The sequence below is a fragment of the Pocillopora damicornis genome, chromosome 14, assembly GCF_964200805.1.
Source record: "Pocillopora damicornis chromosome 14, jaPocDami1.2, whole genome shotgun sequence".
Lineage (NCBI taxonomy): Eukaryota > Metazoa > Cnidaria > Anthozoa > Scleractinia > Pocilloporidae > Pocillopora > Pocillopora damicornis.
Genome location: NC_142683.1, coordinates 6770001 through 6795499, shown reverse-complemented (window position 1 = coordinate 6795499; position 25499 = coordinate 6770001). Strand labels below are relative to the sequence as shown.

The window sequence follows — 25499 nt, the reverse complement described above, 5'->3', positions numbered from 1 at the left end:
ATTAAAGCCAGCCGTGGAAAGGTGAACCAGGTTGAATCACGATTTCGCCTTCTTGAACTGGTTGGAAAAGAACTATAACATCAATAAGAATTTACATCCAGGAAGAAATTCGACCTCACAACCCATTACAGCCATGGAATACCTTCCCATGTCCGTTACACTCGGAATCGGAAAATTCGGAAAACGAATATTCGACGGAGTTTAACGATCAATATTTGAGCACGCAGTAGTCCTGTCCAGAAGTATTTTGTAAAATGCAAGCAACCATGCGACCTCGCCGCGTTGAACGAATAGATAGTCGTTGTGGAGAGCACTGAAACCTTCTTTTGATGGAATCTAACATGGAAATTGGCAACGAGATAAGTCAAAAGATTAGGGTGAGTAGCTTCGATAGTAGTGGATTTATTCGGTAGCTGTTAAACTCTCAATAGACGAGGTTTTAGGGTTGGATTGTTTGCCGTTTAAATTCATTAACTACATGCACCCAGTAAGCCGCCATATTTGTTTTTACCTGTCAGCTGAAAAATGCATCTCATAACATCCGTCTCGGCTGTTAAATTGTATCTTTGAAGATCAAGTAAGGCACATATCATCAGCCTTCTAGATAAGAGACAGTCAATGATATCTCCATAAAGTTTTCAGGTCAAAGTTTTTTTTTTTATCTTAAGGAAGTGTTCTGGAATTTGTTTATTGATGATACTCTATTCATAACTTTTTAGTTAGGAGAGTAACTACACAAAATAGGGTCAGTTTTGAAGGGAGAAACATGCATATCGTTCGATTCTTTTGGCTCGGTAGGAGATGAAGGAACGAGGAATAGTTTATATGCTTGTTAGGGCTTAAGTCTTAAGTCTCGTTTGGCTTGGCAGCAGCCTAAAAAGCGGACTTATTTTATTGAAGGTTAAAAGTGGCCCTAAATTATGTAGTTTAGCCAAAAAAGGATTAAATACTTAACTGCTAAGAGTTTTATGATTCCAAACTTTTCAGAGTGCTGTCAAAACAAAATTACGAGAACTGGGATCTTATGTTGGTAAGTTATACAAATATATTATTTTGAGTGGTATTGACCTTTTAACTCACAGATCAAATTTGTCACTCTCCTTACTGTCAACTGTACAATTCTTATCATGTTAGTTCAGAGAATTTAGTATTGGATCAACTTATTATTCCCAAATTGATATTTTTCTTTATTCTCGTCACCTATCTGGTTGATATTGTACTCCCAGGTGGAAATCTTATTAAGATCTTACTAAGATTCTTGTAAGTTTCTTACTAAGATTCTTATTAAGATTCTTAATTAAGAATCTTGTAAGACCTTACAAGATCTTGTAAGATCTTGTCACAAGATTCTTACAAGAATCTTGTAAGATCTTACAAGATCTTGTAAGAATCTTGTGACAAGATCTTACCTGATCTTGTAAGATCTTACAAGATTCTTGTAAGAATCTTGTGACAAGATCTTACCTGATCTTGTAAGATCTTATAAGATTCTTGTAAGAATCTTGTGTCAAGATCTTACCAGATCTTGTAAGATCTTACAAGATTCTTGCAAGAATCTTGTGACAAGATCTTACCAGATTCTATAAGATTCTTAACTAAGAATCTTGATAAGTATCTTAGTAAGAAACTTACAAGAATCTTACAAGATCTGGTAGGATTCCTGTGACAAGAATCTTAATTAAGTACCTTCACAAGTTTTCAAAAGAACTTGTTAAGATTCTCAACAATGTCTTAATGATCTCTAAAAGAACTTACAAGAACTTGTGAGATTTTCAAACAACTTACAAGAATTTTTGCAGAATCTGTAAAAATTCTTAAGTATTATATTTTTTTCAGACCATAGTAGGTAACTGATGGTTTATGCAATATGCAGTAACTGGATGATTGAGGAATGGAGATCACCACTAAGAAAGAATTTCTTCATCCAACATTAAGCAAAATTTATTGCAAATTCTCAACACTGTGAAATTAATTACTAAAAAAGATCTTGATAAGAAACGTTAACTGGTAAACATGCACGATTTAAATGACAACTGTACAAGAAGAGTTCTTGTTCTTCCCTTTGGTGTGTTTTAAAAATTTAAAAAAACAATTGTTTTAATTGTTGGAGTCATTTGACAGTTTGATTTGAACTACCATAGTTATCCTTGCACAAAAAAGCCATAATAACTAAAGGCATGTCCCAGTTTTAAATTGTTCTTCGTTTGATTCAAACTGCAATGGTTTTTCTTCTTTTAGAATAATTTAAGCATGAAAACAAAAAAAAACAACAAAATTTTGTATTGCAGCAAACGTGTTCAAAGAATTAAAGCTCACCATCACTCATCTCAGTTGGCATTTTAGTCAATTTGACAGCTACTTGACAAGCAAATTTGCAAATATTTCAATTTTGTACAAATATGGACCAAGCCTTAGTTCATTCAACATTGCCCTCTACATTGTAAACTTTTCTCTTGGAATCCAAGCAATTTTTTTATTCAAGTAGAGCCTTATTTGAGACCACCTCTTATTCATTTAGGCATCACCAAATTTCTGTTTTATGGCTCCTGTGAGAAGAAAAAAAGAAAAAAAGAAAATAGTAATTTGTATACAGGTACAAAATATACTAAAACCTTGAGAGCATATTTTTTAAAATCCCTGCCAGAGAGGAGTAATAGCAGCATGGTTTCATTGTGAGGAGTACTTACTAAGGTAGAGGGGAGGAGCTTCTCAATGGTTCTCCTTGATCACCATCATGCCTCATCTGTACGCAAAGAAAAGGAGGTAGTGACTATCTTTAACAAGAATTTATCATCTTGAAGAGCAAAATTTTTATGCACAGGTTCCCAGTTATGAATCTTGGCAATTTGCACTGCCCAACTCCAATCCAACAAACTTTGTTTACGCTTTGCACTGCTGAAACAGCTATTCCAAATTCCCACAAAAAGTTGATAAATGAAAAATTACCTTTTTACAATCAGGAGTTGCCACCCTTCTATCCCATTCTGTGCTTGTAGCATCAAGATGGGACTCAAAGTCTACTTTATTCAGGATAAAATCATTTTTACAGGTGATCCTGTCTCTCCAGTTTTCCTGTGAATATGAATTGAAAAAATGTTTACATTTGTTGAGCAATCCCTCCACTGAATTAAGTTTCATTAACCTTTATAACAAAGAAAATTGTGAGAAAGGGAAGCTAGGAATCATAACTCAGCATCAAATGAAAACCAGAAAAAAATACCCACACATTCATAAAACAAAACAAATAAAAACTAAACAGAACCAAACAAAATACAAAAAATGTTGCATGGAATTAATACAGGTATAGAATGTGTTAGAGTAAAAATTAACAGGATAACAGTGCTAAAATTCTGCCTGAAGCCATTTAAGTCAATGAAGTCTTGAAGGAGGGGGGAAAATGAACTATCATGCACCAACATTGAATATTTAGAGTTCTTACATCATCAGAAGAACTTCCCATTTTTTGGTAATTTTTGTTTGCTTTGGGAAGATTCCCATCACTGTGGACATGGTCGTGATAATCAAACCCAGTTTGGCTTTCATCATCATCATCATCAGTGGAAACTTTTAAGTAGAACGTGGCAATTTATAATTCATTATTTGGGAATAAAGTAATTCCATAATCGATTTCGCGTTGTTATTGCACCCTTCTAGTTTAACTTCTAGTGGTTATTAGTAAAGCCGAAGACAAATTAATTGTTTATTGTGAACCATTTCCATGCGAGACGACTGGAAGCTACGATGATTCTGCCTACAACACTTAAATCCGGAACAATCTCTCTTTTAAAACTGACTTGAGAGAATTGCTACAAGTGCAGTAAGGTTAGCAGCCGCCGTTACGGGGTTTTGATGATGATAGCGTTACATCTCTAGTCAGTTTCCACTCAATTCTAAACAAAAACGCTTCCTGACGAAATCGAACCCTAACGAGATTTTATGATTTGCCTTATATAAAAATACCGTGGCCTTGCAATTACATAAACTTATCGTCACTTTTTTCGTCCATGCTAAAAGAATCTAAAAAGTGCGAGAAATAAGTCTATCGCATCACCTTCCAGATGTGTAATGTTGATAACGTGAACTTAATGAATAAAAGTCAGTAGCACTTACCTTCGGGATGATTTGCCTTCATTTGCTTCAGTTGCAGTCGTGCACAAGTTGCTCTTTTGGAAATCTTCTCAAGATACTTAAACTACCAAGACCAATGTGTTCCTTGAGTTATGAAGCGAGTGTCGTGCACAATCATACGTGTGCTTTCTATGTGCTTAGATGTGTAAACTATTCACCTGAGACCACTTCACATGACAGAATAAAACAAGGATATCGCAACCTTGAATGTGTAATCGTAGTGTTCTTTCACAAGAAAAGCAAAACGCGATTTATCTTCTCTGGTGTGCTGTAAACTCATGTTACTTACCGACTGCGTCATTTTCTGTATTTTAAGCGACAGTAACATTAGTGATTTTGCAAAGAACTTGGCTTGTAAAATCCTTATTCTCGAGATCATTATTCTTCGCCAGGGCTTTAGACACAATTAAATTTCGCAACGAGGTAGATAACACTCAACCAAAGTAAAATTTCTGTAGAACTTTGCCGAAACGAAATGGCGCGTGAACGGTTGACAACAACGGTCGAGTGAACAATTTGTAATTTTGCGCCGGCCGTAGCGGGAGACTGGGGAGAGCCTTAGTGAAAGTACAAAATGTCACGCAACTCTCGCAAGTATTTTGTAACTACCTATAAACTTTTTAAAAATACTTTTAATTTCTGCCATCTGACCAGTCTGCAAATTTTCGACGTTTATTTGTTAGTTATTTTGTAAAGAATTTGGTCGGTAAAATCCTAATTCTCAAAATCATTCTTCTTCTTTAGGGCTGTAAGGCACAGTTAAATTTCGCAACCAGGCAGATAACACTCGACCAAAGTAGAATTTCTGTCGAACTTTGCCCGAAACGATATGGTGCAAAAACGGTTAACAACAACGATCAAGTGTACAATATGCAATTCTGCGAATGCGCTGTGGCGTGGAATGCCTTGGTGAAAGTACAAATTTCGTGCAACTTTCTTGAAAAATATTTTTACAAGTAGCTAGCTATGAATTTTATTTAAATACATCTTTTCATTCTGCCATCTGTCTGCATACTGCCATATTTTTTTTTCTGAACCATATCAGCGTAAGTCTCTTGCTTGTGGAATGTGGTGACATTATCTACGGGTGTCTTTATGTTCAAGGCAAAGATGGGAAGGTTTAATCCCTTTCTAGACACTCCCTATGAACATGATTAGAGATTATTTAAACTAGCTGTTCAGTATATTTCATAATCAATCATCAAATGTAATCTGAAAAGTCTGTCCAAATTTAATCTGTTGATACCATAATTCCAGAGGAACAATTACCTCGTTAGAAAGCAGCTGCATGTGTATTGTGTTCTCGGGTCTGAAATTTGCACACCATACCATAGAAGCTTACTTGACGTTATTTGATCCCCTTTTGGACATGGGATTTTTCACATCATGTGTGAGAGGTTTCAAGCCTTATGCATCCCCATGCTCTCTTATGAAAAGAACAGGATAAGCATTTCAAGTTACTCAAGAATGTACTGGAATGAACTTGATAAATCTTGTCAAGAACATTTAAATTCCTACTGATCTTAAAATTTTGATTCTTACAAAACTCTTAGATGAACTTTAGATGAAATCCTGTCTAGAATCTTTATGATGTTACATTTACAAATCTTACTTAATTATTAAGATTCTTGACAAACTTACCAAGATCTTGTCAAGAAACTTGTAAGATCTTCCTTTTCTTAAAGATTAGGATTCTTACAACTGAGATTCTTAAGTGAACTTTATATGATGTTGTTAAGAACTTTCAAGATCTTAATGCCCATGTGTTGTAAAATTTTTTTTAGGATTCTTAAAAGATTCTTAAATAAACTTAATAAGATCTTGTTGAGAACCTTTCAAGATCTTAACCCCCATTTCTTGTAAAATTTTGTGAGGATTCTTACAAGATTCTTAAATAAACTTAATAAGATCTTGTTAAGAACCTTCCAAGATCTTAATCCCCATGTGTTGTTAAATTTTGTCAAGATTCTTACAAGATTCTTGTATAAACTTAATAAGATCTTTTAAGATCTTACAATGCTCAAACCTGGTTAAGATTTGTTCAAGAAATTTGGCAAGATCTTATTAAGATTATTAATTCTTAATAAGATCTTAGTAAGATCTTCATCTTAATTGCCATCTTATAAGATTCTTCCAAGATCTTCCAAGATCTTACAAGATCTTCCAAGATCTTCCAAGATCTTAATAAGATTTCCACCTGGGCTGATATTGTAAGGAGAAATTCTGTCTTGGTCACTCATGGGAGTTAAAAGGTTAAAAGAAGAGAACTAAATATTAGTTGGTGTGGTTCTGTATCTGCTTTTTGGTGATTCATTGGTGTAAATTTTACTGAAAGTCATGTAACAATGATTTAAAATGATTAAAACTTCATTTGAAGATGAGGAATTGCCAGATTATATTATGGTTATGCTGGCTAACAAGAGGAGTAAAGAACAGATGACAGAGGACCTGGTGTTATTTCTCGGTGCAAATACAAAAGTCTTCACTGAATGGTTAGTAAAAAGATGGAAATTGTACATTATACGATGAGTGAAAACTGCTATATACATAAAAAGTTTTCTAAACTGAGTGCAGGGTCTTTTTAAAAATTGCATTCAATTTGGTAAAACTAGCATAAAGTACATGGAGATTGAAACCTGTGCTCCAAGTTTAATTGAAGAGAGCTCAGTGGTCTGAGATTGAGAAATCCAGGCTGTGCCGCATACACTTTTTATAAAATAACCCAGATTCCTTAGTTGTCCAAGTACAAAAGTAAGGGGCCAGTGGGAAGCGCTAGAGCACAACCCTGTGATTACTGTACACAGTCTCCAATTTTTAAAAACTTGCATGTATATCTGATAGTTTTAAAATGATTTGGAATATGGCAATGCACCTGAAGCAATTTGAATACACGTCTGTCTAGTTTAAAACCATATTGATCTGAAATTATTGCTTTTGCTATTGGTAGGCTGGATTTAAAAGAAAAATGTAAAATGTGGCATGCTGACAATAAATATATTGCATAATTATTGTCAAGAAAAAAAAGACATCAGATTATTTTGAGATAGTAATTTCAATGGTGGCGAGATCTGCAGATACAAATTTATGTTTAGTGTTTTTATTTTTTTTTAACTGTTAGGTTTTCTTATTTTATTTCAGTTGTTTTAAAATGCATTAGATCATATCCATATGTATATTGTATATTGTGCTGTATTTATAAGTGTAAATATTATTGTTATTATTATAATTATCAATTAAATCATCATGAAAGTGGAACTGCTGGGTGTAATAATTACATGCTTCTTCACCATTATTAATTAAATGCTTCTTCACCATTGTATGAATTTATTTACTAGTTCATAAGTACTTATTTTTTTGTCGGCAGGCTTGTGAACATAATACAAAAAATTCAAGATGTAACAAGTTTACAAGGTAATGCTACATGTAAATAATGAAGCCTAACTGAACCCTTGATTAAGAAACTCTTTTACAGCTCAGAACTGTGGATAGAAATCCTAGGCTTATTGGACTGGGAAAAATGCTCCACTGATCCTTTTAATTTTTTTATTATTACTCATTTTCGCCAGAAAATACAGAAGAGTTAAATTTATTGGCAAGTGAACCTATTAAATCAGTAAAGACAGAATCTGTCAGGAGCAGAGAAAAGAAAGATGCTAACTCGAAGACTTCAACTAAAGAAAGATGCCGAAGCCCTCACAGAACAGACGCAAGAGAGGAGCATCAAAGACACTCTTCAAAGTCTTCTGAAAAGATAGAAAGTTTGTACCATCATGATACTTTACTGTGAAGGACAAAAAAATGTAGTTGAGGGTTAGAAATCCAATAATTAATCGATCCATCAATCAATTAATAGAGACATTTTTTTGCACCTATCAGTGATAATGATAACGATAATTCAAACCTGGTAGAGCTACTTGGTAACTTAGCCCCTGAATATACTAATAACACAAGGGTAACAATTATACCATGTACCACTGTTCTCTACAATAACAAGCCTACCCACTGTACCCCATTTGTAAACCTTAGAATCCAAAATTCTTGAAATTTCTTTCCTTGGTTTTTTGAGAATGTTAATTGTAGTGATTTCTTTTTCCTTGGAATGTAGTAGTACTTTGGCCATAGCAAAAACAAAGAGAAGAATGAAACATTTTTAGCTAGTGATGAATATGCATTGAACTTTTTAAAACATTTTATAACCCACTCATTAATTTTTTTTGCAATTCTATTGGATACTTTACATTACATGGTGGAAAATCACCAGAGAGTTATTACACCATAACCTCTTGTTAGATTGATATTTGTCCTCTGATTATTTTAGAAGAAGCAAAGCCAGTGGAAAAAAACCAGCTGAAGCAATTAACTTTTTCATCTTTATGACTTTATGTGGAAGAGAAACAAACTTGTTTTGTGGATTCTAGTCATAGAGATGTTAAAAAAATGATATCAAATGCTGCGCTGGAAAGGAAAAAAAGGCAACAAAGTTTGCTGTCATTGCACAATGCAAAAATTAATGGGAGGGTTCAAAGTATAAAAACCCTCTTCTGGCCTGCTGGTATGTCAGCTGATAATGTCCTCACTTGAGAGATTTACCCTGGAAGTATTGCATCTCCTCCAAACATTCAATTCTTGAACAATATCTAAGTGGCTGTTGTTGTCAGTGGACATACCTGTTGCTAAAGGGGTTCATGACTGCTTATGACTGAACAAGGATTTCGGAGTAACTTTTTTATTTGCCTCAGTCTTTGGAAGCTTCCCAAAACCAGTCAGACACACAGCAGACAAGTGATGAAATCTTGCTAGGCTCATATTCCTTATCTGTATCTTTGCTCTTTTACCTTGAATTTAAGTTCAAAACATGAAGTCCCAGGACAAACTTAGTATAATTTAGTATAATTATTATAATGTCATAACTATGCACTTTTAACTATTGCAAATTTTGAAACAAAAATTTAACTTTCTCAGTTTACAGGCCTACAACAAGTCGAAAAGCTAACTATGCACCTGGTTTCTGTGATGCATTCTGTTTAACTTCTTTGTGTTAATTTTCTCTTTTAGAGCAAAGCATAAGCACCAATGTTGTGAAGACCGTTGGTCTGTCATCAAGGGACACAGTACGAAAACGGAAGCACTCGTCATCTGATGAAGAAGACTCTAGAGCCTCTAATCTACACAGTGTTGTGAAAGTCAAAGAACGAAAGTATGTTTTAAATGATCTCTAACAATACAATGTGTGCACATGAAACTCAATCATGCATGCAGCAACACTTAACTTTTGCAGTTGAGGGATGTCAGTGATTTAGACCGTATTTGAGGTCAGAGGGAAATATCTGTAACGGTTATTTTGAACATTTCCTTGATATAAAAACAATGTACATGTACTGTTAACCTTGGAATGAGTGGTGCCAAAATAGGAGGTCACCCTGTTTTAATCCTTTACACCCTAACATCAGTATGCATATTCTCCATACAATTCTTCATACATTTCTTAAAGTGTTGACAAGGAGAACTTGTTAAACAATGATGGGTTTCTTAAGCTGGTGATTATTTTCATAATTCTCATGACCATAATGTTTGATTCAGGGCTGATATTGTAAGGAGAAATTAGATGCTAATCACACTTAGGGGTTAAAGGGTTGAGCATGGGGTTTTCAGAGTCCAAGAATTTTTTCCCTTAAAGAACTGCTATATTCACCTTAAGTAAGCGGTCATCTCTGTGTAGCAGTCATGGTATTACAATTATGGCATAAAGTGGCATTTTTCTTTGGTTTTTTTTTAATATTCCCTTTCTGTGGAACCTGTGTTAATCAGTCAACTTCCTTTACCCAACAGGTGACTGCTTAATCCTTTAACTCCCAGATCAAATTTGTAATTCTCCTTACTGTCAACTATACAATTCTTGTAATGTTAGTTCTGAGAATTTAGTATTGGATCAACTAATTATACCCAGATTGATATTTTTCTTTATTCTCGTTACTTATCTGGTTGATATTGTATTGATATTGTAAGGAGAAGTTCTGTCTTGGTCACTCAAGGAAGTTAAAGGATTAATATAGGTTCAACTGAATGATCTTTGAAATGGTTCTCCTTACCTTCTCTACAAAGTGTAAATCAGTCATGAACATGTTAGTGTATGTTTCAACTTGTACATGTTGTGGTTCAATTTTATCCTTGGTTCAAATTTTAGTTTCCTTTGTTTCAAACTCATTATCATACATTACAATACCCAAAAATAAGAGAAAATAAAATTTGAACTAAGGATAAAATTGAACCACAACATACATATTGACACCTGCATTTACATCCCCATCTTCAAATGGTACTACGTTCATAAATGCACATAAACAACTCTTGAGCTTTATTTTATTCTCTTCTCTGTTTTATATTGCAGACCTACTCTCCCACCCTCCAAGCAAGCTTCTGGAAATCTTCTGAAGAAAGCTGTGGCAGAAGCACACCTTTCTGTTAACAAACCGCTTATTTCTTCCAGTTTGAAATATGACCCCACTTCGCCGCCTTCTCCAATTGTATCCCATAGTTATGAAGAGAAACAGTATCAGAAAGAGTTACTTCTACAGCAGCACAGAGAATTACAGAAGCAGTTTTTGCAAATGAAACAGGACAGAGAGGAAACTGAAGAAGCAGCAGGAAGAGGTAGTGATAAAGATATAGAAAGGGAATTTGAAGAGCCTACAGAAAGTACTCAAAGTGATGAAGAAAGTAGAAAAAGTAAGCATGTAGAAGTTGAGAAAGAACAAAAAGATTCAGAAGTCACACAAGTACCAGAGGTATGGTGTACATAAAGGTAGTTGATCAAATGAATATCAAAGTGATCTTTGCAGTAATGAACACTATTTGAGCAGTAGTGAAAATAAGGCCTTTACAGGATTTGAATCTATGAACTCTGTGAACCAGTACAGTGCTCTACCAACTGAGCTAACAAGCCAACTGGCAGCTGGTCATTATGTTGGTTCCAAATAAACCAGTGAAGTGACTAGTAAATGATTGTAAGTATGTGAAAGTCATATATGTGAACTTTGGATAAAGAAAAGAATATGAAAGCGATCTTGGTAGTAATGAACACTTCTTATTTAAGAAGCAGTGAAAGTAAGGCCTGAAAAAAAATTCAGGCCTGCACAGGATTTGCACCCATGACCTTTGCGATACCGGTGCAGTGCTCTATGAACTGAGCTAATAAGCCAACTGGGAGCTGGTTATTATGTTGGTTTCAAAAAAACCCGTGAAGTGATGAATAAATGACTGTAAATATATGAAAATCATACCCGTGAACCTATTTATTTTTCACTACTGCTTGACTAGTGTTTGTTACTGGGAAGATGGCCACCATATTCATTTCTTTATCTGCAGTTCACACATATGATTTTCATACTTATTTACTGTCATTTGTTGTTGATCACTTTACTCTCTCTGAACACTTGCAGTGTTTTCCTTTCCAATTGATGCAGGTGATGAAGTTGAACATCTTGTTATCATTCTTAAGAAACTTTGTATCCAGGCTTTTGCTTGTCAGCTCTACCATATTTGCTCCACCTGTCTTTTTACTTGCTGAACTTGTTTGTGATGCAGAGACTCTGCACAATGCTTAACCACACAAACCAGTCACATCTATCTTACCCCACTTGAATATTACACTACACAATCACATGGTTCAAAGCATCTTCTGTAATACTGCAGTGTTTTTCTCTTTTACCTTATTTGATAAAAAGATATAATTGTGAAATAACAAATACATTTTTCCTTCTCTCCAAGGAACCTGTCATTGAGCTCCATGTCTCGGAAACTGAAACACTAGAGTACTCTCCTGAGCCAACTGTGGGTGATACCAGAATTGTAGCCTTTGCTGATAGCCAGGCTGGTGCAGAAGATTCGGATGAAGAGAAGAGGAAAAGGAAGAAAAAGCGAAGGGCTGTTAAATCTAAAAAGTATGTGTTATGTAGGTGAACAGAATTGTAATTAAAAAAGCCTGTCACAGTGACTGTTTTATATGCAGATGGTATATTTTGAGCCAAGATTGTGGAATGAAGAAAATTGTGTTTATAGCATCAAACCACAAAATCAGAAGATCTGCAGTTCAAATTTTTTCAAGGGTACTCAGTTTCACTTTATTTCTTGCAAACATCTTTACTTACATTTGTATATTGTACATGTATGTCTTTATAATAATCAGGTTGGTAATTCTCATTGTCTAGAATCTTTGATGGTTAAAACTTTAGGGCCTTTTCTAGGTTATTCAGGGTGGCACTGGGAAGGAGAGCTTGAAGAAACAAATTAAAGCTTTAATGAGGCCAACAAGTACTTGCACTTTGAAACTTTGTTCATTTCCTAGCCATTTTATGCATAACAACTGAGTGAAATTACCAAGTTTTGTATTTTCTGGGGAGTGTATAGAGCAATTATAAGTTGTAAATTAGTCGTGTTTGTATTTGGATCTGAATTCTTCATTCCAAAATTATACTTGAAATGAAGTCTAGTTCTACTAGGAAGGGTAAAAACATAGAGTGATCCCCAAATTTTCCCATACAGACAGTGTGAGGTCCTTACTGTAATTAACAGTACTGTAAGAAGAAATTTCACTCTTAAATTTTTCCCGATTTTAGGGAGAAACCAGCAAGTCCTAAGTTCATTGTAACACTTGACGGAGTGGACAGTGATATGGAAGACAAATATGATGTACAACTGAAGAAAGAAAAGAAGAAGAGGAAACCGAAGAAGAGAGCTGAGCTGGATGATTTTGAGGAGATCGACACAACAGAGAAGACAGAAGAAATAAAACCACCTCTAGAGGTGGCTTCCCTTGAAAAACCTGTCATCCAGCAGATCACATTTGATCTGGATCCTGTTGATGAGGGTAATTTTCCTATAGTGAGATAATGTAATATAATCTGATATTACTGGTAAAAGATACTATATATATATGTAATAGAATACAGAATAGAATATTATGTACTTATTGACTGGGTGGTAGGGTTGGACGGAAAATATTTGGCTTGAGGTCATGACGCACGGACTGAGCGCAGCAATTTACCATATGACCAGAAAGTGTTGAAAATTTCGAAAATTGTTATTTCAACCAAATTAGGTCGCGATAGACAGGAGCATGCGGGATAACCACAAGAAAGGATTCCACAATTAAAAATTTCTCCTTTGTTTTTCAAGTCAGAACAATTAACTCAGGGCTTTTTCTGGACCGGCTCCTGTCATCTTATCCAACTCTACACGCGTCAGGTTTTACTATGGTTTTCTGTGGTATTGCACGCCCGGGGCCCTACTGGTCATATGATAAATTAATTCATAATCCATGAGTATATTTGCTCGCACGCCAATGGTCTAAACTCACCACGTGATCGAATATGCCCCCCCCCCTAGGAAAAACGGGAGAATATCCGAGGGGATATCCCAAGAGATATTACCCAATTTTGAAACCTTACGTCTGGTAGAATAAAAGCAATTGTCTCAAATGTAATTCAAGATGGATAAGAGTTTAGCAATTGTGACAGAAGAAGAGACATTTTTGTTTGTTCATAAAGTCATACCAGAGAACACAGAGAAGTATACATTCCATGCAGCAAACCATAAGCTATTCATAAACATTCCCCCCCCCCCCCCCCCGCGTTTCAAAAATACGTTAAGGATACGAAATTTAGTGTAATAATTTGCTCGCACATTTATATATTTGTCCTAGGACACAATCTGTCCTTCAAAGCTCGCAGTTTTCGGGAGCTTTCCCCACGGAAAACGGTTCGCATCTCAGAACAAATAGTATCTGCCGACAAATATTCCTGCATATTTTTGTGCCAAATGGGGGCTATTGTTTATGTATAGCATGATAAAGTTTTGCATATAACTATCTGATCAATTCCATTAAAGATTCAGTGGTCAACAGAATCAGTACATGGTAGATTAGTCAAAGGAATTAATTGATTGATCAAAGAATCGTCAGTGTACATTATCAGTTATGTGCTTCTGGTAAAAACTTCTGCTTTCGGGTGTTAATTTTTTCAGAAGCTGAAATTGGCGAGTCGATGCAAGATCAAAACAAACAAGCAGAAAAGTGCAAATTTTGGCCCGACTGCAAAAATGGAGATGATTGTCCCTTCTACCACCCGACGGTGATGTGCAGGTGATTTCATTTTTTTCCTTCTTCAGGTATTTCAGTGTATTTACACAAAGGTGTCACAAGAGTTGAGCAAGAAATTCCTGAAAACATGCTTGATACTTGATTCAGGGGTGTTACTGGTGTTTTGTAAGGAGAAATTCGGTGCTAGTCACTCCTAGGGGCCAAAGATTCTTGTTTGCAACCTTGACTATTTTTCACTGGGGGTGAAGGAAACGCATATGTACACATGTGAAAAATTAATCACGCGAAAATTCCTTCGTTTCCTCCTTTCGAGGTGCTCGAGACTCGTCACGAAACTCGCATCTTGAACGTCTCGAAACTCATATCTTGAACATCTGGAAACTCGACTCGCGTCTCGATCCTTGAAGTTTTCGAGAATCGAGGATCGAGTTTCGAGGGACTGTCAACTTACTTTCGAGCGGTACTGTATGTATTGGGCATATGGCTTTAATATGAAGAGAATGGAGTTAATGGTTTCGTCATCATTTAATTCTGATAGGCTGTTTTTTAAGCCAATGAATAACGTACTGTAAACATTACAAGTTACATGGAGGATATTACTTGGTCGCGTTAAGATACGAAATTTCTCTTCGAGTGTTGAAAAATATTTTTCAACGGGAAAAGAGAAATTTCATATCTCCAAGTGGCCATGTAATATTCTATTTATTATATAAACACAAATGAAATACTAAATCATTTCACTTTAATATCTTACTAAAAGCGCTGCATCAAAAGGCGCTATTTTAATAATGTAATTAACATCAGTGATCTTTTCACTGTGAAGATATCATGTTTTCGGGCGAAAGCTCACTTGGCATTTCATTGGTGTTCATATGATAAAGAACTGTCTTTCAGGAGAAATTTACTTTTCATGTAGTGAAAGAATTGAATTGCATATTTTCCATACTGTTCTGTACATTTTCCTAAGGTGCTGACTAGGAGAATTTGTTTTAATCTTCTTCAGTTGGTAATCATTTCCCCTCTTCTCGTGACTTTAAGGCGTGATTCAGGGGTGATAATATCAGGAATAATATCAATTAGATGCTAATTACTCATAGTGATCCAAGAATTTGATGTTTGATGCATTTACAAACGCACACACTCACAGTTTCAGGAACATACATCTCTCTTCTCTCTCTTTATGACAACCAGACAATTTCTTATATTTTTTTGGGTCAACTGTAAAAGGAAATGGGATTAAAACAAATGGGTTTTGTATATACATATATATATATATATATATATTTTTTTTTTATTATTTTTTTTTTCAGGTCTTTCCCGAACTGTAGATTTGGAGATAGTTGTAGATTCATTCACCCACTGTGTAAATTTGATGGAAGGTAGGAGCTAATGTAATGCACTTTCCACATTGTGTGTGCTCAAATGTACAACTGAACCTCTCCTCAGAAACCACTTTCTGTCAAAGGAAAATGGCTGTGGAAGAGAGGTGGCTTTTATTGGGAAAATGGGTGTGTAACATGACCTCTTTTGAACATATTTTAGAAAAAAAAGCATCACTCACTCATTCATTGAAAACGGACAAATTAGAAAGAGGAAAGTCATCGTTACAAGACAAACGGATTTAGCTGTCTCAGATATCAGTTTGACTATTTGTAAATGGTTTGCTTACAGCATAGAAGACAAAACATTTCCTCACCCACAATGCTAAGGTTATTAGGGATGTCTGTTCGAGAAAGTTGTGGTGAGAATATTGCTTTACTATTGTAGATGTTGTCGAAAGCTTATTTTGGCAGACGGGATGCACCTCAGTGACTGTTGCTGAGTTGGAGGGATACCGGCTTATTTAACAGACCAATTGCAGCATAAATCGATAGATAATAGAGGAAGGCATTTTTTTACCAGAATGCATGCTCTGCTCAGAAATTTGTTTTCAAATAGTTTAGATGAATTGGAGTTTGATTTTTTTTTGTGTGTGTGTGTGTGTGTGAACATGATGTGACAGTTTCTCAGGGTGTACTTGTGTTTTATGTTGAAATGTACACGTAGGCTTCCTTCTTGAATCATTATACGCGCAAAACATTCAAATGTCTTTGTGATTTGAATCATGCCTTTGGATAGCCTGTGAGAATTGTGACTATGACTGATAAGTACAGGTAAGTACATCACTTAAAAGGGAACCGAAAATGTTTTATAGTTTTTATATTTTATAGTTTTAAGCTTCAGCTGTAGAAACAAGTACAATCTACCAAATATTTCTATTTACGTGGTTCTCGTTTTTTCTTTTGTAGGTGTACTAATTCAGTTTGTCCCTACACACACAAGTTAAAAAACAAACAACAGACTTCTCCCGTAGCAGCTGCAATACCAGGAATGGGTTTAGGTATGGTATCCAGTTACATCAGTACTATTTGCTTCATTAAAAACTTTTGGTGGAAAACTGTAGTAAGACTATTGGCGAAAAGATTATTTGGTTTTATCGACTGAATTGGTAATGTTAATTGGCCGCCGTAAAGAGTTTCTGATAGTGACGTTTTTAGCGTAAGCCCTTCATCAGATCGAAACACGAAGGCACGCTCGAGAGCTGCACTCTTATATCGTCAACTTAGTGAAGGGCTTCAAAACAATTCAAATATTCACGTATGATTTGTTTCACCACAGATCATTTTCGCGGTGGTCTAACACTGTTGTGTCTCTTAATGTTGTCAGGCTTCATGTTCCCTCCACCAAGTGTCCTCACTCCTCCACCTCCTGTTACTCAACCGGTTCCTTGCAAGTTTTACCCGTCTTGTACCAAAGCTGACTGTACTTTCTATCATCCACAACCAAAGGTATATTTTATGACGCTTACTTGAACATTTAACCTTGCACTCTGATTACAAAGAAATAATTTCCATTGTAATAAAAGCATATTTGTTGGTTACTCACTTCTTGAATCCTTTCCCTCTCAAGATCCTGGTGGTAATTCTCCTTACTGTCTCCCGCACAATTCTCAAGATGTTAGTTCTGAGATTCTGGTATTGAATCAACCAGTAATCCCTGAATTGACATTTTGTTTTCATTCTCATCACTTGTCTGCTCGATATTGTAGTGATATTATAATGAGGAATTCTGTCTTGGTCACTCTTGGGAGTCAAACTGTTAATTCTTAAACATTACAAAGTATGTACTACATTCGCACCTGCTACTTAAATTTGAAAAATCGTAAGAGGTCAGAATTAAGATGATAGATTCGGATTCCAACAGATTTAGCTAGTGAAATGTCAGGTACTGAACCATGAACCTACAACTTTATTAACGATGTTTACACGGCTATGGAGTCCGTTAAATTTCAAGCTCGGACTATTTCTGTTGGTAATTTAGTGTGTTTTCCTTTTAAGGCGGTAAATGTGAAAATAAACCGCCTGTATTACCTCGTATTACCGCCTAAAATCGCTTAGCGAGTGCTCAGTTTTTTCTTAGCGAAAACTATGATCGCAATCTTCGATTTTAATACCAAGGCAGAGGAGAGAAAGAAATTTGTACCAAGGGGGTGAGCGACAGTAGAAAATAAGGAAAGGGATGGGGGTGGGAGAGAGAGTAGTCGTCTTGCCCCGCCCCCTTTCTCACCGTCGACTCTAACTCCAAATCATCCAACATGGCCGCTTGAATAAACGATCGCGTGCTTCTTTAACGTTAACTCGTCATAAGAAGACGCCTACATTGGGGGCTAAAAATCGCATGATATTCTTGAAAATTCAACAGGTAAAAGAAATGCTCTACTAGTCTGAAAATTTCTTTTACTTGTTGGGCTTTAGTAAGGGAGAACACTAAGCTCTTTGGCTTGGTTAGAGGTTATAGGAGTACATGTAGACGAACTACACGTACATGCTGGATTTCGTTAGCGTGGCGTTTTCAACTTATATATAGAGAGAATTTATTGAAGACGGCAGCAGAGTGAAAAAGTGCTAGATGTAAATTTAAAGCTATATCGTTTATGTGAGTGAAGGATTTCGTTTCTCCCAGCCTGTGCATGGTCTGGTTTGATTACATGCGCTGCGCTGTATAATATAAATGTTGTAAGTTTAGTTACTAATTGGTTTCTAATGCTTGGGAAGGTATCTGTACAGTGATCACAAATTTGATTTCAATAAGATTTCATTGTTGACTATCTTGTAGGCTTGTCGTTTTGGTGCCAACTGCACCAGGCCAAACTGTTCATTCACTCATCCAGCCAAACCTTCCTCGTTAAAGTGGGTGGCACCAACTCTGCACATAAGGTAGGCTCCATTGCAAATATTTCAATTATTTTAGTTAACACAGGTTAGGAAAGTATGCGGGGGTGGGGAATTTCTTCGAGGAAAAATCAGGGAAATTTTTCAACATGGCATCACTGACTTTCGCCATTTCCAGATGGAAGACGCGTTTCTGGTCTCTGTTATCGAATTAAATAAACGATAGAGTTTGTGGGCGTAATTGGCCGACTAAGAATTTCCAACAAGCACGTTTTGGTACGGCTGAGCTGTCCTCTATGTAAGATGTCAAGCTGTGTTCGTTTTATGTTTTGTAATGTCACAAATTTGCTTTGATTTTTTTTACCAACGTTACAAGAAAATGGCGCGAACATAGTAATTGGTTGTCGATTTCATTTGGCCGCTTTCATCCTACGATTGTGTGCTTCTCACTTTCCACTGGTTTTTGTCAGCTGGTTTCATTTTAGCCCGCCAAATTCTCCGTGAAACTTTTTCGAAGACTAAACAAATTTGTAATCTCTGAAAAATTTACATGCGCTTATATATCCCAAATTGCGCGAGAAAATAATGTGATTACTAACTACTTAATAATCGAGAGTGAGGTCGTTACAGGAAAATCTCAAACTGAGGCACCGCTCGGTCAATACGACTAGGTCGAGGTTTGAGATTTTTTTCGTAACGACCGAACGGTCGAGGTTAATAAGTTGTTTATTCTATGGCTTATAAACTGAACAAACGAAAAACCTATGTAAGGGGAAGTCGTTAATTATCATCCAGTGTCGATCTTACGAGCTTTTAAATTGTTGTTAAATGCTTTTTTTTTTAATGTTTAATGAATGGTTTTGTCCTTGATTTTAATTAAGTATCTTTTACATTACCATAATGTCCTTCTCGCTTGCAGTGAAAGGAGTTTTGCGGTTTCAGAACAGAAAGTAACCTCCATGCCGGTGTTATAGCAGAGAATTAGTTTAAGTCAACATTGTAGAATTTTTCTCGTGAAATACAATTCTAGTTACGACTGTGTCGTTGCTGTGTTATCAACAATTGCCGTTCTGATGGCAGGAAACAAAGCGTATAAAAGTGGACGACCGCAAAAGAATTTCAGAGTCTTTAATTTGTACATGTCCCGTCGAGGACTCTTCGTTTTTCACCTATTATGCTTTTGTTTTTTTAAATCTTTTTTCTGTTAAAGGAGACCAGAATTAAGATGACTGATTTCCTAAGTATTTTTCTTAGATAGATTGCCACGGAGTCATTTAAGTTCAATGACTGTGTGGAAGGTGAAATAAAAGCTGTTTACTTGGTCAGTTTCCTACCTAAACCTGTGAAATGCGTGACTGGTTCATCTACAGGCAGCCCGATTTCACAATGTTAATGTTAATGCACCGATCAAGTGGAAGCTTTAACATCCCCTCCCCCATCCCTTCTTTTCCCCCCTTTCCCCCCCCCCCTCGAGCAACCCACGGGCATTTTACCGTCGTCCGTGCCCGGGAAGTGGGGAATTTTGCCTTGGTTTGGAGGGTGGGGCATTTGAACCGATAGTGTCAAGGCTCTCTAGCGTAAAACACGTGTTTTGATACAGCTTTCGTGAGCAAATGGCTCAGAAAGACAATTTTCATATCGTAGACTGATGCTTAGAAGTGAAAAGCCAGACAGCAGCACCAAAAACTGATAGTGACTTTGCTAAATTCTACAACATTCGTTGATCTCAAATTTGCTTCAGAATATGAAAGCGACCTTCGTAGTAATGAACACTACTTAAGCAGCAGTTAAAATAAGGCCTGGAAAAAATTCAGGCCTTAACGGGATTTGAATCCATGACCTCTGCGATAACAAGCCAACTGGGAGCTGATCACTAAGTTAGTTCCAAATAAACCCGTGAAGTGATGAATAAATGACTGTGAATATTATTGGAGAAATGATCTATGTGAACTGCGGATAAAGACGTGAATGTGAAAGCGATCCTCGCGTTAATAAACACTGCTCGAGCAATAGTGAAAATAACGCCTGAAAAAATTTAAGACCGGTACCGGTGCAATGCTCTACCAACTGAGTTAACAAGCCGATTTGTAAGGTGATGAAGAAATGACTGTGAATATATGAAAATCACACATTCTTAGCTCAGTTGGAAGAGCACTACATCCGTATCGCAGAGGTCATGAGTTCAAATTCCAAGATCGCTTTCATATTCACGTTTCTGTCCGCAGTTCAAATATATGATTTTGATATATTTACAGTCATTACTTCAGCCTGTAGGTTTGCATACTAGGAGGGTCTCAAATAGAGGTTAACCATTCGCCATAAAACGGTAAGAAAATGTAGCTGTTAGGAGAAAAAATCGGCAAATTCAAACCTAGAATCGCTTTAACGACTTAAAAAAGCTTTGTGAATGAAAGTGATCGTCGCAGTAATGTACATTACTCGAGCAGTAATGAAAATAAGGCCGGAAAAAGACAAAGAAAATTCAAGCCTGTACGGGACTCGAACCCATGACCTCTGCGATACCATTGCAGCGCTCCACAAACTGAGCTAACAAGCCAACTGGGAGCTGATTGTTATGTTGGTTCTAAGTAAACCCGTGAAGTGACGAATAAACGGCGAAGAATATATGAAAGTCGTATATCTGAACTGCGGATAAAGACGTGAATGAAAGTGATCCTCGCAGTAATGTACACTACTTGAGCAGTAGTGAAAATAAAGCGCTTCACCGGTATCGCAGTTCATTAGCGTTTAAAAAAGCTTTAAAAAGCCATCACCCCATTGAGACCCTTAAGTGATAGTCTTGGTTTGTTGGAAAAGGGACACGAGTAAATACTGATATTGTTATAGCAAATCATAATGACAGGTATTTGATTTAAACAAGGAGCTTGTGCCAATGAATCCTAGCACAGGTTCCGTGCAATTTGAGCAAGAGTATTCAATGCAATCTCAAAAAAATTATTACATGTTACACTAAGGTTACTTACACAGCAAAATTCTATAATCACACAATTCCAAACAAAGGAAGTCAGGTTATTGACTCACCTGCTTCAACTTTTGAGGACTTAAGGTACAGAGAAATAGATACGGTAAGCAGTTACAATTTATACAAAGTTAAAAGTTTGGAAGCTCAAAGATACACATCCTATGTTACATGAAACTTCGTTATGAATGTCAAGTGGCAATCTCTGTAACAGCGGTCCAAGGCATTTCGCATCGGAAAAAAATTGAGTTCGCCCGTCTCTGCGTCTCTGCGGAGCGCCTCTTGTTACATTTGAATTCAGTAGAGCCGTCGATCCAATTCACCCTTGAGCGTGAAAAGGATAGACATTTGCCCTTTCTTGATTTAAAAGTGTCCAGTGGGGTCCAGGGTAATTTAGAGACTAGTGTCTACCGTAAACCTACCCACACCGACAAATACCTCGCCTTCGATTCTCACCACCCTATTTGCCATAAAAAGTCTGTAGCCAAAACTTTACTTAGGAAGGCTGACTGTCTACCATCTTCACTCGATTCGAAGGCTGAGGAGAGGAAATATGTTTCCAATGTCCTAAAGGCAAATGGCTATACAAAAACTTTTCTCCTTAACTGCCAAACCCAGTTACAAATATGAACGCTCTTGATGAAAAGGAACCAGCGACTAGTTTTGCTGTTATTCGTTACATACAGGGTGTTACGGAAGAGAGAGAATTTTGAATAGCCACAACGTTAAAGTTGCTCAAAAACCTTTTCAGACTTTGGGGCATATTCTCGCCAAACCTAAGGATCCTGTCACGAAAGAACAACGAACCGACGCCATTTATTCTATTCCTTGCAATGACGGTGACAAGGAATACATCGCATAGACCAAACGTCTGTTTGGTACACGGTTAAAAGAGCACCAAAAAGCAGTTTCCTTTGCAAAAAGGAAAATTCAGCTTTATCGGAGTATACATGCCTAGCTAATCATACAATTGGGTGGGATAATTCTAAAATTATCACCACTAATCAGCGTTACCACCAGCGCCTTTGTTTGGAGGCTTGGCATTTTAACTCCGCCCACGCTCCTTTAAATCGTGACGATGGCGGTTTGCTTCCTGACGCCTATTTACACCTCGTCAGAAAAAAGGCTGCTAATTAGTGATCATAATATATAAAAAAGGACCTCTTGTTGCAGCGTTTAGATCACCCTTGATGAAGGCACTAGACAGGAGTGTCGAAACGTTGGGTCTATAAATTGTAACTTCTTCGGTTACATTCATTAAATCTGAAAACCAGAGTAGCATCAAAAATCGCTCTGACGAAGGGCTAACGCGCGAAACGTCAGCTTTTTTACCCTTTACGGTGGCTAATTTACGTTTCCAACCCAGTTGTTAACACTAAATTACCTGCTATACTCTCCCACCGACGCAGCACCACAGTTTCTTTAGAAACTTACCCCTTTATTCATATGTCTGAAAAATATCGTGTCGCAGCTGGATAGTTGAAGAATACAAAACAAACTCTAGAACTTCGCTTAAAGTCCACAACTTTAAACTGGCTGAAAATAAAGGTGAAAGTTGAAATCTAAATACTTTAAAATAAATTTGCTAATGGTGACTTGGAGTTACTTCCGAAAATTTAACAGAAGAAAAAAAAGGCATCGCATGATTCGCCTAATGAGATATTTTTAACTCGGCCATACACTAGGCTTACAGTGGTAATTAAAAATAGCACCTGTCGATTCTAAAAACAATCCTCCATTGACTCTTAAGTCTTACTTCAGGTAAGGAACGTTGAGGTGAAGAGTGAAGTAATTATAAGGTAAAGTGTCTCTGTTTCATTTCAATGTAAGATCATCTGGAACGTTTCCTGTTTTATTTCTTTAAGTTTTGCCTCATGATGAAAAAGCCCCGTCATAGCGTATAGTGCCTCGTATTCTGACAATTTTTCCTTGTAGATAATAATAGAGCACTCAGAAAGTTGAAAATCCCCTGAGATTAAACGTTATTGTCGTTTAGTCCATTCAGTTCGTTCGTTTGAATTGTTGGACAAAAATTGATAAGTACAGACCTTTGAAAAAGGGGACCTGGAATTTTAATTCAAACTAAATCAAAAAGAGATGAAGAAAAATTAGCCATATCTAGTTTGTTTATGAGCAGGTGTCATGAGTGCATTAGTGTTTAATTCTTCTGATGCAACTTTCGAGGTTGCCTCATGATCTAACTTTCGCGAAGTTAGGCAATGATTTGGCACTTTCTGCAAAGTTATACCAACAAAATAGGTACAAATCTTTAGAATATAAGGGGAGCCTGATCAAACCAGAAAAGAAGAAAGAAACTTTTTCTAAATTCGGAAAAGCTTCACTTTTCTATAGCGAGAGAGGAACCTGCTGAGAGTGTCTTGCTTATCGTATCGTAATTATATCTGACACATAATCAAGGCTAAGTTGTTCTCTCAAGATTATTGAAAAATTCTCATGGAGATTTTTATATATCCTCTAAAATAGAAGAAACACAACGAAATTAGCACCCTCAAAAGATCACCATTTCACATATTTTCAAATAAGAGCAGATTTTGCTTCTATTCAAAAATTACGTTTAGCGAAATTTCTAACCAAGAGCCGGAGATAACAGACCTTTGTGACGTTTTCGTCTCCCAAAATCGAAATTACTGACCAATCTATACTAGTTCTTATGGGGGTTGAATATACTCGATTGTCAAACAAGTGCCTTGAATATGTCTTCAGTTTATCAACTATAATTTAGGAGTGAATGCCTTCTTGTCGACAATGTAGCCATCGATAAAAATAGCTTTGTATATCACATGCCTTCTGAATTTTGTTACGACTACTAGGTCCTCTCCAAATGATTCTCTCATCTTAGCGCCTGAAATGAACGAGTACCAGGGCAGTTTCTGTTACCTACTGATGAACGGGTGAAGGTATCATGATAGGTGATTTTTACTCAAAACACTTAAGGAGAATCACGTTTTCTCCGCTGTTCGAACTGCAAGGAGCGAGGTAATAATTTCGCAAATAGAATGGATGCAAAAGTATTTCTTACTCTAGATTTAAACAGGAAAAACCTTATTTTGAATATCATAAAACAATTATTGCGTTTTGACATGCTCCTGTCACCATCAACGAATTTTACTACCAGCTATTACATGATGTGTATTGCTGTGTAAATATCATTCGAAAGACGAGAATAGCACGAAAACTTCTCTAGAACAACTATACTAGAAATAGGCTTTTTCCGCGATAAATGTTTCTTACATGTCCCGCAAAAAAAAAAATTCTTAGTGTCGTGAGATGAAGTCACTCATTAGCGAATGATCGAGGTCTTTGGCTCTGAACAACCTGGAGCTGTATTTTAAGCAAGGAGAAGGGTCAGGAAATCTGGACGAAAGATGGCATTACACTTAGACTGCGAAAGGGACAAAACGCGCGCACTCACGCGCGCGTTTAGCTCGTTTACGCTCGTCCTATGACGGCGTTGACTCAACGAAAAAATCCGCAGGATTGTTCTGCGAAACCTCCTTTGAAAATAAATGTCAAGCTTTCGTTTGATTTCGCTTTTTTTTTAAAGTTAAGGCGCCTTTCGTAGAAAGAAATAGGACATCGAAAATTCCAAGCTTTCAGAGGGTGTAGAGAAAAAGAAAACAGCCACGGCACATCTGGAAAATTACTATCACGTCTATGAGGGTTATACGTGGAAGAATATTTTCTTCAGTTGTCGAAATGCAGAGACGAACCAGTTGAAAGCGAATATGTAATTCTGAATATTTCTTGTTATTTTGCTGTTTCGTTGCCTTTCAGGGAAATTTCAAAGATAAAGTTATAGTCAATAACTGAGTTGAGCAGCTTTTGAAATGGAACGAGTGAGCACAGCGAACGAATTAATGGTTTTATAGTGTGTATTAGCGAGTAACTAAAAATTGTGCAAAGCATTTACCATACCTCCCCTTATTATCATTATCAGAGAATTAAAGTACTTTGAATTGTACTGATAGGTTCTTAAACGAAGCGCGATAAGGCCTCCTTTTACAGTCACTTCAAAATGATTCTAAAGTTGTGACTGAATATCATGTTTCTGATGTCTCGGATT

At 36.5% G+C, this 25499-nt stretch overlaps 2 protein-coding genes, 1 long non-coding RNA gene and 1 pseudogene across 3 annotated transcripts in view; 2 read left to right on the top strand and 2 right to left on the bottom strand.

Moving 5' to 3' along the window:
* Nucleotides 1-239: 239 nt before the first annotated feature.
* LOC113671070 (zinc finger CCCH domain-containing protein 14) lies at nucleotides 240-19774 on the top strand. Its single transcript, XM_027187281.2, has 15 exons — nucleotides 240-377; nucleotides 988-1030; nucleotides 6506-6620; nucleotides 7493-7539; nucleotides 7695-7886; nucleotides 9184-9325; nucleotides 10517-10913; nucleotides 11896-12068; nucleotides 12744-12994; nucleotides 14149-14266; nucleotides 15535-15603; nucleotides 16513-16604; nucleotides 16931-17052; nucleotides 18380-18480; nucleotides 19355-19774. The coding sequence occupies exons 1-15, from the start codon at nucleotides 330-332 to the stop codon at nucleotides 19407-19409; spliced, it is 1965 nt and encodes a 654-aa protein (XP_027043082.2). The 5' UTR covers nucleotides 240-329; the 3' UTR covers nucleotides 19410-19774.
* LOC149034214 (uncharacterized) lies at nucleotides 1926-4637 on the bottom strand. The gene is made up of 4 exons (XR_016182763.1): nucleotides 4111-4637; nucleotides 2947-3072; nucleotides 2688-2743; nucleotides 1926-2546 (listed from the first exon to the last, which is right to left on the bottom strand). It is a non-coding gene; the product is annotated as an uncharacterized LOC149034214 (long non-coding RNA).
* Nucleotides 19775-23140: 3366 nt separating the features above from the next.
* LOC149034213 (uncharacterized) overlaps nucleotides 23141-25499 on the top strand; it is an 11791-nt gene continuing 9432 nt past the window's right edge. The window contains exon 1 of the mRNA XM_089193200.1: nucleotides 23141-23214. The gene's annotated coding sequence lies outside the window, so the exon portion shown is untranslated. The remainder of the gene's footprint in view (nucleotides 23215-25499) is intronic.
* LOC149034203 (sterol 26-hydroxylase, mitochondrial-like) overlaps nucleotides 23312-25499 on the bottom strand; it is a 121004-nt pseudogene continuing 118816 nt past the window's right edge.